The sequence below is a fragment of the Elaeis guineensis genome, chromosome 8, assembly GCF_000442705.2.
Source record: "Elaeis guineensis isolate ETL-2024a chromosome 8, EG11, whole genome shotgun sequence".
Taxonomy (NCBI): Eukaryota; Viridiplantae; Streptophyta; class Magnoliopsida; order Arecales; family Arecaceae; genus Elaeis; species Elaeis guineensis.
This window is the reverse complement of record NC_026000.2, coordinates 129928970-129941855: the sequence shown is the minus strand read 5'-3', so window position 1 is coordinate 129941855 and position 12886 is coordinate 129928970. Positions and strand designations below refer to the sequence as shown.

Below are 12886 nucleotides of genomic sequence, written 5' to 3'. Positions count from 1 at the left end.
ACGAATATGAATACAATATATCCATCGTCATAATCCATATAATGTTTTGATCTACTCAATCACGAAAGAGATCACTCAAACAATCATATTGTTGATTTCGTGATAGATATATTTAATCTCAATCGAAAAATATTTTGATTAAAATATTAAGTATCGCTGAGAAGGGATGAGCGGCACCGACCCTCTGCGTGACCCCTTTCTTCGGAGAAGCAACCAAGCGTAAGCAAACCAATTCGACATTACACTCCACGCATTTCTGACGAAGCACAAAAAGTGGTGTGGTTTGGAAAACGATAGTAAATATATCACTTCCATCAACGCACTTACCTCACCATTCACCGACCATCGAACCGAATCCGAATAAAACTCGGCATCCGCTTTAACGCATGCATACCTTTTTGACTGTTAGAACACGTTAGTCGCCTTTATCACAGCGTATGCCCTACGTCCACCAACGAAAAGGAAACACGTGTTAGCATTCTTACTCTCTACTTGGTTCCTGCGGATCACCAGACTCCCGCCTCCTTCGCTCCACTATAAATTCTCGCTCAGAGCCATTAATTCCTCCACCAAGGAGCTCTCTGGTCCTGTGATTTTTGACAGCTACGTCCCTTAACAAACAGCAAATTATAATCCAACTCCTCTAATGGAATCTTGAGAGGTTTACTAATTTCTAGTACTGGGATAAAATTTTCGCTCTTCGGCCAAAAGTCCCGGAGGAGAAGGAGAAAGCGAGGGTTCTGTCCGCCGCCCGCCATGGCCGTCGACGCCGCTGCTTTACTGCTCCTCTCAGCCGCCATCGCCGCCGTTTGGTTCCATCCACCGACCACCGCCGCAGCACAGGGCTGCGCCTCCCAGAATCTGGGTTCCAACCGGATCTTCGCCGCCTGCAGCGACCTCCCCCACCTCTCCTCCTCCCTTCATTGGACCTACGACCGCGCGGCCGCGGCGCTCTCCATCGCCTTCGTGGCGCCACCGGCGGCGGCAGAAGGGTGGGTGGCGTGGGCGATCAACCCCACTGGGAGCGGCATGGCCGGGTCCCAGGCGCTGGTGGCGTTCCGGCAGGCGGACGGGAAGATGGGGGTCAAGACCTACAACATCACGGGGTACGCGCTGGAGGAGTCGAAGATCGCGTTCGAGACGTCGGATCTGGCGGCGGAGTACGCCGGCGGGTTCATGAGGATCTTTGGGACGTTGAAGCTGGGGAAGGAGATGACGGTGGTGAACGAGGTGTGGCAGGTGGGGGGATCGGTGACGAACGGCGTGCCGGACAAGCACGCTTTCCAACCCGAGAATTTGGAGTCCAAGGGCAAGTTGGATTTGATCCGGGGGGTGAGCTCCGGATCCGGGGATTCCATTACGAGGGAGAGGAATGTGAGTATTTGTTTTTATTTAATCTTTTGGGAGATTCTATCCTTTTCTTTAAATTTTCTTTCAAGAAAAAAAAATGATTTTTTTAGGGTTTCTCGAAAAAGATTTTTGTTCCGTAAGCAATTGCTGAACTTTGATTTTTTTTCTTCTTTTTTAAAAAAATGATTGTTCGGTTGGTGAATTCGAGCGTTTTTCATTAAAATAATTAAAAAGTAAAGTTTAATTTTATTTTTTTACGTTTGAGACTAAAGCATAAGTGAAGGTGGACTCTTTGCTGCATATATCCGCATCTAAAAAACTTCAAGTTGTGTAAGGAGAGGATGAATGGTTAAATTAGAACTTCAAGATGGAAATTTTTAGGGCCTTGTGAAGATTAAGCCTTTTTTTTTTTTCACAAAAAAAAGAGGAGAAGAATACTTAAGGCTAAGGGACTAAAATGGAGATGCTATAATTTCTATGTTTGATTTTTCTCAGTTGTGTTCTACCGTTTGTTTAGATGCATTGGATATCATATACCTTCATTTTTTATTTATTTTTTTATCAGAGAAGAAAGTGCAACCTCAACCACTCTTAATTCTGTCAACTAGTATTTTTTAAGAGGAAAAAGAAATCAACGGTTTGCTTCTGTTTGGACTTGATTTTGTGGTACACAGTGATGCGGTGATAGCTGTTCAGCAATAGCTTTCAAATTGCTCAACCCAAGTTTATATTTCAGAAAATTTCATTGGGGTACACTGTTTTACAGTATAATTGTTGCCTTTATCACTAAGAGTACAGACAAAACTGTAATCGAGCCCAACCACCCACCTATTTTATGGTTAAATGCTCTCTATACACAAGGAGCGCATGTTTCCATCAGTCACCATCCTTACACACAAGTCTCCAAATACAGTGGGTGGTTGTTTCTGTACCATCCTTAGAATGACATCTTTCACAATGAAACACCATGCTGAGTGCCCCTTGGTCTCTCTGAAAAACTATCCTTGGGGCTGATTGGGAATACCAATGGCTTGTGGTCCTTTAATGAATGTGTCTGCAGTAGTTTGCTTGTAGTCCTGATCAGTAGGCATAACCATCGATGTAAAGTTACCGTTGTATGTTAGTGTTTGAAAGATAAGATGGGTTACTCAACAGATAAATATTAATTCTCCCAATCTCATTTTGCTTTGGATATATGCATTGAAGGACACTTTGAGGCCTATAATGAATCCTTATAAAAACTTATAATTAGCCTTTACGTGACCATGAGCAGAGTTGAGCTTTTGTCCTCTCCTTTATTCTGATTATCTTCTGCTGATAGTACTTATATAAACCTGTCTCATATCTTTATTTAATTTTGCTGGTCAGATACATGGAGTTTTGAATGCTGTGAGTTGGGGAATTGTGCTTCCAATTGGAGCAATAATTGCAAGATATCTGAAGACATTCCAGTCAGCAGACCCTGCATGGTTTTACCTTCATTTGTCATGCCAGCTCACCGGTTACATCGTGGGGGTTGCTGGCTGGGCAACCGGTCTCAATCTTGGGAGCAAGTCTAAGGGAGTACGGTACACCACTCATCGGAACATTGGGATTACCCTGTTCTCTCTTGCCACCTTACAGGTAAGAAATATCACTCCATATCCCCTGATGTATAGGTGAAATTTGAAAGTATAGACTATTTTTTTTCTTAAAAAAACTAGATGAGGAATTATTTTGTCACTGTTCAGTTTTACATAGCCGGATTTCTCCTGTATCTCTAGGATCACTTATACTGGGTATCTCTGGAAACTCTGGCAAAAACTGTCTCATAAGCTTGACCTCACAGTTTTCAGTCTCTCCTAATTTTAATGGAGTTGTTCAAGGCTTCCTCAGACACCTAGTCATTAATCATTATCTTTCTTAAGATGGCACACTTTCTGATGATATATCTGATAAACCAAAGTTGGTTTTTGTAGGTTTGTGCATTGTTTCTGAGACCCAACAAGGATCACAAGTATCGCTTCTACTGGAACATCTACCACCACTTGGTAGGATACACAGTCATTATATTGGGTGTCATCAATGTCTTCAAAGGCCTGACAATCTTAAACACTGATCAGAAGTGGACTACAGCATATATCACTGTGATTAGCATGTTGGGTGGTATTGCCTTGTCATTGGAAGCCATTACTTGGATTATAGTTCTGCGGAGAAAGTCGCACAAGTCCACAAAGCCTTATGGTGGCTCCAATTCTACAGGCGGGCACCATGGCGTGCAACAGCCACTGTCTGTCTGATTAACTCCGTTCTGCTCTGCGGTTTGTTAATTAGTGCAGATCTTCAGTTTCTCTTATGAGATAAAGAGTGTCGAATAGTTTTCTTTTTCCCCCTACGTGTTCACCTTTTGGTTGCCGTTTATGTTGCATCTTGTATACTGGTTGGTGGGCTACTTAAGATATATTCTATCATACAAATTTTCATTTTCAATATCAATTTTATTCTGTGTGAAAGGACTTGTTCAGATTGTCAGAATGATACCTCCTATCATTATTTTCATTCCTTAGCATCCGTGGCAGTAAACTTGTATTATTGATGGGGATTTAGAGGAACATTGAAGTGTTGAACACCAACTTCTTCTTATGATAATATTCTTTGGAACACAATGGTTGAGGTATGGGCCATGGAGCTCACGGCTCTTGGGGGTTTGTTAGAATATTGGGAGTCAAAAGAAGTCAGTCTTTTGTTATGAGCATTCGTACACACGATAGAAGTCCTTGAGGTGCTTTGAGTCAATGTAAAACGTGGAATAATTTACAGAGTAGAGAAACTTCTCTAATGGAGACTCCACCGACTGATCTCCTTTTTTTTTTTTTTTTTTTTTAATTTTATTTTTGTTGACATAGACCATTGGTGTTGTGAAACTTTAACTAGAACCTCATGCCCCATCTACTGACTTTTAAGTGTCCAAGCTGCAAAGAAGGCCTTTTCTTAGTGTTGGCTTGTCAAATCTCATTTGATTCTTCATGCCTATGCACCTGGCCTCATGGTCCTCACGTTCACACCAAACGTTGTGCTGGCCATGATCTTCTAATGCTATTGGTTAAACAATAAAGCACTTTCTTTAGTCCCAAAGACGTAGTAAAGTAGGGGAACAAAAAGGAAGAAGAGGTCCCCAGCACTTCCATTATGTAGCATCAAGGTCCAAAGTCTAGAATCTGGTTCAACATTTGGGAATGATGATGTAGCTAAAGAACTTAAAATTTTTTAAAAAATCATCATGGACGGCCACTTTATACTAGTGAGAAATTTAAAAACAATATTATAGTTATGCATTTATATGGTCGTACAAGAGGAAACATTGAAGACAACACAATCTATGACATACTGCTTTACCATTCGTGCACCAGCATGTTGAGAACGTCTCTGTTTGTTATAGGTGACGGTGACTTCAACCAAAAAGAAAAAAAGAACACATTGCATGTTTAGTAGGAGATAGAGAATCACGGACATTTGGTGGCTCTCCAGTGTTGTGACAAAGACGAGAGATAATCTTCAGGTTTAATTAAAGGTCAATATAGTCAGCAATCAACAACGTTTCTGCTACCATCATTTGCCACTTGATCATTCTGGTGGGAGCGGTGGTGTTTGATCGTGACTTCTTGCCCGCATCTAATGATATCAGCAGTGGGCTTGATAAACCTTTTAAACCGGCTATTAGTGAGGATGGTAAGTTTGATGCCAGAACAGGATACATCAACAAATGCTTGTCATCCATGATGGATCGGAATATGGTCTTATTTAAGGAAATAGAAGATTGAAAAAATCTTGCCTACATTTGCACATGCATGGGCACCAGCTAACCCCCCTTGAAGCCTAATTTGAGCTTCCTTGAAAAGAATTTCTATTTAAGCAAGCAAACTTGCTTTCACATATTGACGAAGATAAATTACAAGAATATCTCCTCAATTTTAATTTAATTTTACTTACATCCTTTGATTTTAAAACATATCAAACTAATCATTCAAAATTTCAAAATATTTCAATATGATTCTACTATTTATTTCTATTAACAGAGTGATGCTATTATTTTATAAAATAACTAAACTATCCTTATTCCTATCTCCTGCCTCCTTTCTCTTCGATTATTCTCTTTCTCTATCTTTGGCACCAACATCTCTCCTCCCTCCTTCCTCATCCTCCTCTTTCTTCTCATCCCCTTCTTCTCCTCTTCCGTCTCCTCTAAATATGCTTATGAGCCTTCTTCGTCCATGATGCCTCCCTTTATCTCCACCCATTCCAATCCCTCATTTTTCCTTCTTTCTTTTTTTCTCATCTACTTCTCCTCCTCATCCTCCTCTAAGCATGCTTATGAGCCTTCTTCCTCCATAATTCTCCCTCCACCTCCATCTACCTCGTCGATGAACCCTCTTTCCCTTCCTCCTTTTCTCCTCTCCCATTTCTCTTCCTCCTCCTCCAAGTCCATCCATGTCTCTCTCCATGGCAGCTCCTACTACCTCTACTCCTTCCTTATGACGATCTCTCCTTCCTCTCCTCCTTTTCTTCTCATTCATTTTTTTCTCTCATCCTCCATCTCCTCCAAGCTCACCCATAACCCTTCCTTCCATCTCCTCTTTCTCTTCACCTACTTCTTCTCTTTCTCCAAGCCCACTCATGACCCCTCCTCCATGGTGGCTTTTTCCATCTCCATCCTTAGCGGCAGCATCTGTTTCTCCTTCCTCCTCATTCATTTCTTCTCATCATCTTCCTCCTCCTCTAAATCCATCCATGAGTGCTTTCTCTCCTTCTCCCTCCCTTTCCTCCTAATCCCTTCTCCTCCTCCTCTTTCTTCCTCCTCTAATCCCATCTATGATTCTTTTGATTCCATCATCCCCTGCCATGCCAACCTCCACAATCCCATCCTCTCTCTCCATGGTAACTCCCTCCATCTCCATCATTTTCTTGTCGATAATCCATCTAATATGAATAAAGAGTATTTTTGTTTATTGAAATAGAAAATTAATACTATTCATTGGTAAATGAATGGTAGACATATTAGAATATTTTAAAAATTTGAAGGACTAGTTTAATATGTTATAAAGTCGATGGGGTGTAAGTTAAATTAGGCTATAGTTGAAAGGATAATTTATCCAAAAAGAAAAGAATTTTGACTTTGGAAAAACAACAAAAAGAAAATGAGATTGATTTTATTTTCAAAATTTATTTTTTTATAAATTAAAATTCCAACAAAACTTCACAGGCAGAGAAAGTATTGGAAAACATCTCAATGCTTCACACCTTACAACCCAAAAAAAATTTAAAATCACAAGCATCAATGTTATAACACATGCATTCATCCCATCGATTATTTCGGTTTTTGGATCAATTCCCTGATGTGAACCGAAAATTTGGAGATGATTACCCGCATTATCAGATGCACTAACCCCGCTCTTGCTTTAGAAATAGCTAAATTTTAAATAACTCACATTTACATGTCACAATCCATTCCGTAATCGCAAAGGGAAGATAGTAACTAATGCCTTAGTTGTTTATCATAAGCACCAAGTAACATTCTGTGGAAATTGAAAATTTAGAGACCACAGAAAACCTGCAAACTAAGTTAATTCTAGTAGCAATCACATAATTTTTGCCAGCCTCAATTAACATTTCATGAAACCAAAAGTTAGAGATGGCCACCCTTTGATCTGCCTTTCCCAAATAAATTAACACCCTAGTTTTAGACGTAGCAACGTTTAAATGTTCTCACGTTTATATATCACAATACATTCAATAGTTGTAAGGGGAAAATTTGATATCAATTAATTCGGTTGAAAGCCCTCGAAGCGTGACATCCCCAGTAACTAATTCCATAATTGTAAAAGACAAGCTTGTCACTAATTGCAAGTCTCAAGTGCTATTTTGTGAAAAAAAAAAGGAAAGCAAAAATCCAGAAATGGCAGAAAACCTGCAAAGCATTCAACTCCAGACTCTGGAAATTAAACTTTAGAAATAGTCTCTGAATATTCTCACATTTACCCGTGGCAATCATTCCATAGTTATAAGGAGAAACTTTATCTAAACTTTGATAGAAAGTCTATAAAGCTTGCCATCCAATGGTAAGTAATCTCATAATCATAAGAGACAAGCTTGTTGTTTAGTTCAAGTCTGCAGTAGCTTTCCATGGAAATTGAAAATTAAAAAATAATAAATAACTTGGAAATCATGATGAACCCACTAGCAGATAATCCAATAATTGTCAAGGACATGCTTTATCATTTATCACAAGTCTCAATTGACATATCAAGTAGAAATTTCAAAGACTCGGATTTATCATCGATAGATGAATTAACTCAGCTCTAGCTTTAGAAGTAGCTAATACTTAAATGCTGTAACAATTACATGCTGTTGTCAATTCCATAACTATTTTAAAAATTCAAGCTTTGTTTAAAAGATCCTAAAAACTATGCCAACCCTGACAAGCAATCTTATAATTATAATTGTAAAAGTTGTGTAGAATATTTTCCCGAATACGAACTTGAAGATTGCAGTAAAATCTGACTCCCAAGATCGTTTTAACTCTCGGTTGATTAGCTTCTCCTTCTTCATTACGAATAAATTCCAAACAGTATTACACAAGATCACGAGCCGAACTTTGTATGTTTTCCATAACGAGCACACCCAAATCCACTCTCAAAAAACAATAAACTCTATGTTTTTCTCTTTTAGTTCTCTTTTTTTTCAGAGGGAATAAGAAAAAAATGCTTCAAGATCTCATCTCAGAAGCCTCCTTAAAAAATCATATTTTTTCGTGAATACTCCACGAATAAAACTTCATAAGAAACCATCGAAAAATAACTCGTAACCCCGGATCTCATTCAGAAGGGATGCATGACCCTCTAACTCTCCCTCCATCTCAGCATAACAACTAAGGGGTGCCCACAAAAGATCATAACCAATAAGTGGCGCATAACCACCAAGTGGGCATCCTCTTCTGGATTCAAAATTTAAATAGTTAAATCAAATATTTAACTTGGGTTGGGTCATGATATGGGTCAGCCCATCATGGGTGCCCTATATTCTAATATCTCCTACTCACACATGATGGGATGATCTACACAAGGCTTTGTTGGATTTTCATACTGAGTGTATCGTCGTGACCACATGAGCACTAAGTTTGGGAGTTCTTATACTAGAAATCTATCTCAAGACCAGCATAAGAGACTACAACCTTATTATTACTCAGATTTATCATAAAAATGCTTCAGATGCCCTGGATCTGTCTATATACACTCATATGTGGTATCTCTAATCTCTCATAAGTCTTTATCACCCAGAGCCTTACCACTATGATCTCTAATATGCCTTGTGTCCGCACTTATGATGCTCGTAAAAATAGCTTCATAACGGACATATCTCAGACACAAGCATAGTGTGTATATATCGGACATGATCTTTCTTTCGTCCACATATCATTTAGATCAGAATTAGCTACTTTTCTGACATTACTCCTTTAGGTCGCATTATCATAACCTTTGGATACATGCCAAAGTAGCATACACTAACTCTTCACCTCATGATACTATCAAAGTAATAAGGGCATCAATGAAAAGATTCTATACCTTTTTGGGACTCACACAGCAATGAAGTAGGGATTCCATTCACGTGCTTCCCAATCGCGGTTCTTAAGCACATGCGGTATGAAACACATATTATGGTGTACCTCTTATTCTATAAGAGCATATGTCAATTTTCTTTACTTTACACCATACAGATCTTAGTCCAAGCACCTCCAGCACTTGACCCGAATTCTACCACTCTGCTCGCTCTCATAGTGCCTGAAGAAGTTCTCGCATCTGGCTACATGTATTATGGATGGTGGTAATCCATAATTCGATCTATATATTATGTCTCTCTTGGATCTCATCCTGATCTCTTACCAGGACGACATTATAAATTACATTGTGTTTTTGCATACCATAGGGCATCCTTTGGCGGCCATTCTCAATGCTAAGAAATACAAAATGTCTCATGTTGGCTCACTTCTCATTAACGCCCAAGGTGGCTACTCGTGTGAGAAAGCCAACCTTACCAACCTATACGACATACTACCATATTGTGTATGTGTTCACTATGATATAAGAAAACAATCACTAAATAAAAAATATCATATTTATTCATTCAAAACAAATATGTTCATACATCATGTTCAAACATAAAAAAAAGGAAACACAAAACTCTACAATCTACAAAATCCTAGAGATTTCACATGCTCAACAAACACGTCTCTAGGGATTGGCTTCATCAGAGGGTTTGCCACCATCTCATATGTGGTTGTGTACTATAAAGTTATTTCCTTCTGTGCTATTATGTCTCTCACAAAGTTATACTTTGTGCCTATGTGTTTCGTCCTGCTATGATACTTAGGATCCTTCATGTAGACTATGGCTGCTTGACTATCACAATAGAGTCTTATTAGCTCTATCTCTCTACCAATGATCCTTAAATGATCCATAAAATGTCTCAGCCATACTGCCTCTTGCACTGTAGCAGAATATGCAACAAATTCTGCTTTCATGGTCAATAATGCCATGCATGTCTGTTTCTTGCTGCTCCAAAAAATGGTACCATTATTCAACAAGAATACATAATCGAAAGTAGATTTACTTTCATCCAGATCTCTACCCCAGTTAGTATCTGAGTAAACCACCAACTATAAGTCACTCCCATGATAACATAATCTATAATCGGCAGTGCCCCTCAAGTATCTCAAGATCCTTTTGACCGCTTGCCAATTTTTCTGACTCAGATTGGACTGATAATAGCTTACAAGACCCACTGTATAACAAATATCGGATCGTGTGGACATTATTGAATACATCAAGCTCCTAACAACACTGAAATAAGGGACTTTCCTCATGGAATCTCTCTCAGATTGAGTCTTAGGACATATCTCAAGGCTCAAAGCTTCACCTTTAGCAATAGAGGTATCTATAGGCTCACAGTCTTTCATCCTAAATCGCCCAAGAATCTTGTCAATGTATGATTTTTGTGACAAAATGATTAGGTTCTTGGAGTGATCCCTTTGGATTTTAACTTCAAGAATAAATTCTGTCTCACCTATGTCCTTCATCTCGAAATTCAAAGACAACCAACTCTTAATGGCATTCATGAAAGATAGAATACTTTCGTCTAATAGTATATCATCCACATAAAGGGATAATATGATAAAATCTATCTCAAACCACTTTCTATATACATAGTGGTCCTCATCAATCATCCAAAAGTCATAAGATGAAATAGCTCGATGAAACCTCAAATACTATTGTCTAGATGATTACTTAAGTCCGTAAATGGACCTTTAAAATCTGTAAACTTTGTGCTCGTGATCTTTCTTAATGAAACCTAATAGCTGCTCCATATAAATTTTTTCATCTAGTTCTCCATTGAGAAATATAATTTTTACATCCATCTAATATAATTCCAAGTCCAACTTGGCAATTATAGCCAGAATAAGTCTAATGAAAGTGAATCTCACAATAGGCGAGAAGGTATCCTTATAATTAATACCTTCTTGTTGTGTGTATCCTTTAGCTACTAAACGAGCTTTGTATCTCTTAGCAGAGCCATCCATCTTTCTATTAATTTTGAGAACCCACTTGTTCCCAATCACCTTTCGGCCTGGCAGAAGGTCAACCAAGTCCCATACATGGTTAGTCCTCATAGACTCTATCTCCTCTTCCATTGCCTTCATCCATTTATTTTTAGTAAGGTATTAGAGAGCCTCTTGAACTGAACTCGATTCCTCATCATCTCCTGGAGTAACTATTAATGCTTCCTCTTCGATCTCGAAATGACATCGGGGAACATTCTCTCAGCTACTCTTACGCAACTGTCTCTAAGGACTCTCAAATATCCTCCCACTTGGATTAGTAGGTGGAGGTACAACTATTTGTTCCTCACTTCCTTGGTTCTCATCATTTACCTGCTGATCTGCAATCTCATAAAATGACACAGCTTTGTTAACATCACCCCTAGCTACTAGAAAATTCATTCTCTAAAAATGTGGCATCTCGCGACTCAAGCTCTATTATGCTTCCATCTTCATTCTCACCAATGAAGATATAGTCCTTTGAGTGTTCAGAATATCTGATAAATATGCACTTCTTACCCCTAGGGCCCAACTTCCTATACCTATGAGAAGGATCATGCACATAAGCTGCCGACCCCCAGGGCCGCAGCACACACAAATCCGACTTTCTACCCATCCATAATTCATAGGGTGTGGAAGCAACAGACTTAGAGGGCACCTGATTAAGTACATAGGCTGCAGTCATCAAACCATCTCCCCAATGAAAAAGGGCAAGTTAGCCTGTGCCATCATCGATCTAACCATCTCGAGCAAAGTCCTATTCCTTCACTCTGCAACTTCATTCTATTGTGGAGTGTCAGGAATCGTCAACTGTCTTATGATTCCCTTTTCACCACATGGATTTTTGAATTGATATGATAAATAGTCACATCCACGATTAGTTCTTAAAGACTTAATACTTTGATCCAATTGATTCTCAACCAAACTCATGAATTGTCTAAAGCACTCTAAAGCTTTTGACTTATAGGAGATCAAGTAAATGTAACCATAACAAGTATAATCATCAATAAAAGTGATAAAATATAAGGCTCCATGCCTTGTCCTCACACTCATTGGACCACATATGTCAAAATAAATCAATTGCAATGGAAAGTCAGCTCTGGTTCCTTTCCCAAATGGTTTCCTAGTTGCTTTACCTACTAGGAAATGTTGGCAAACAAATATTTTTATTTTTGTCAAGGACCCTAATAATCCTACTTTTGCCAACCTATTCATTCTCTCTGGATCCAATGTCCAAACCTAGCGTGCCTAACATTCACATCAGAAATATTATTCGAAATAGAAGATGAAGCAAAACAATGATTGTCTGAAATATAACCATTATTAGAAATTGTATCCAATACAATGAAACCATCCAAAAGAAAATCAGAATCAAAAAGTTTAGTCCCAAAAATAATATCAACTGAATTATTGTGGAAATTCACACTAAAACCTAATCTAAGAAGAAAGACAACTGAAACTAAGTTCCATCGAATTTTTGGAATGTACAAAATGTCATGTAGGAGTAGGATTCGTCCACCATGCAACTCTAGCTTGCATGTTCCGATCTCTTTCACTTCAATGCTTGTGTTGTTTCCTATATAAAGCCATCTGCTCCTGAAAGGCAGCCGGCGGTACTCAACAAATACTCCTCTGTCTCTAGGTATGTGGTCTATTGCACCTGAATCCACAGTCCACAAAGAATTAGCATCAACCATTAATGTAGTTCTAGAAATATAAAGAAAATGAGGTATAGAGATTTGTGGTGCTCCCAAGTCTTGGGAGCTCACGGATGGAGTCAGGGTGTTGGCTCCGAGAGTCTAAGATCGGATTGGGTCCTATGGCTAAGACAGGATTAGTCCTAGGGTGGAGGGCATACATAGCTCTTCACGGGCTCGAAGATCAAGCGATGAGAACTTTGAGGGGCTT

At 39.0% G+C, this 12886-nt stretch overlaps 1 protein-coding gene across 1 annotated transcript; it reads left to right on the top strand.

Annotated features, from left to right (window-relative positions):
• Positions 1-613: 613 nt before the first annotated feature.
• On the top strand, positions 614-3842 carry LOC105032415 (cytochrome b561 and DOMON domain-containing protein At3g25290). The gene is made up of 3 exons (XM_010906862.3): positions 614-1374; positions 2719-2973; positions 3309-3842. Exons 1-3 carry the CDS (start codon positions 757-759, stop codon positions 3627-3629), a joined length of 1194 nt encoding a protein of 397 aa, XP_010905164.1. The 5' UTR covers positions 614-756; the 3' UTR covers positions 3630-3842.
• Positions 3843-12886: the final 9044 nt, after the last annotated feature.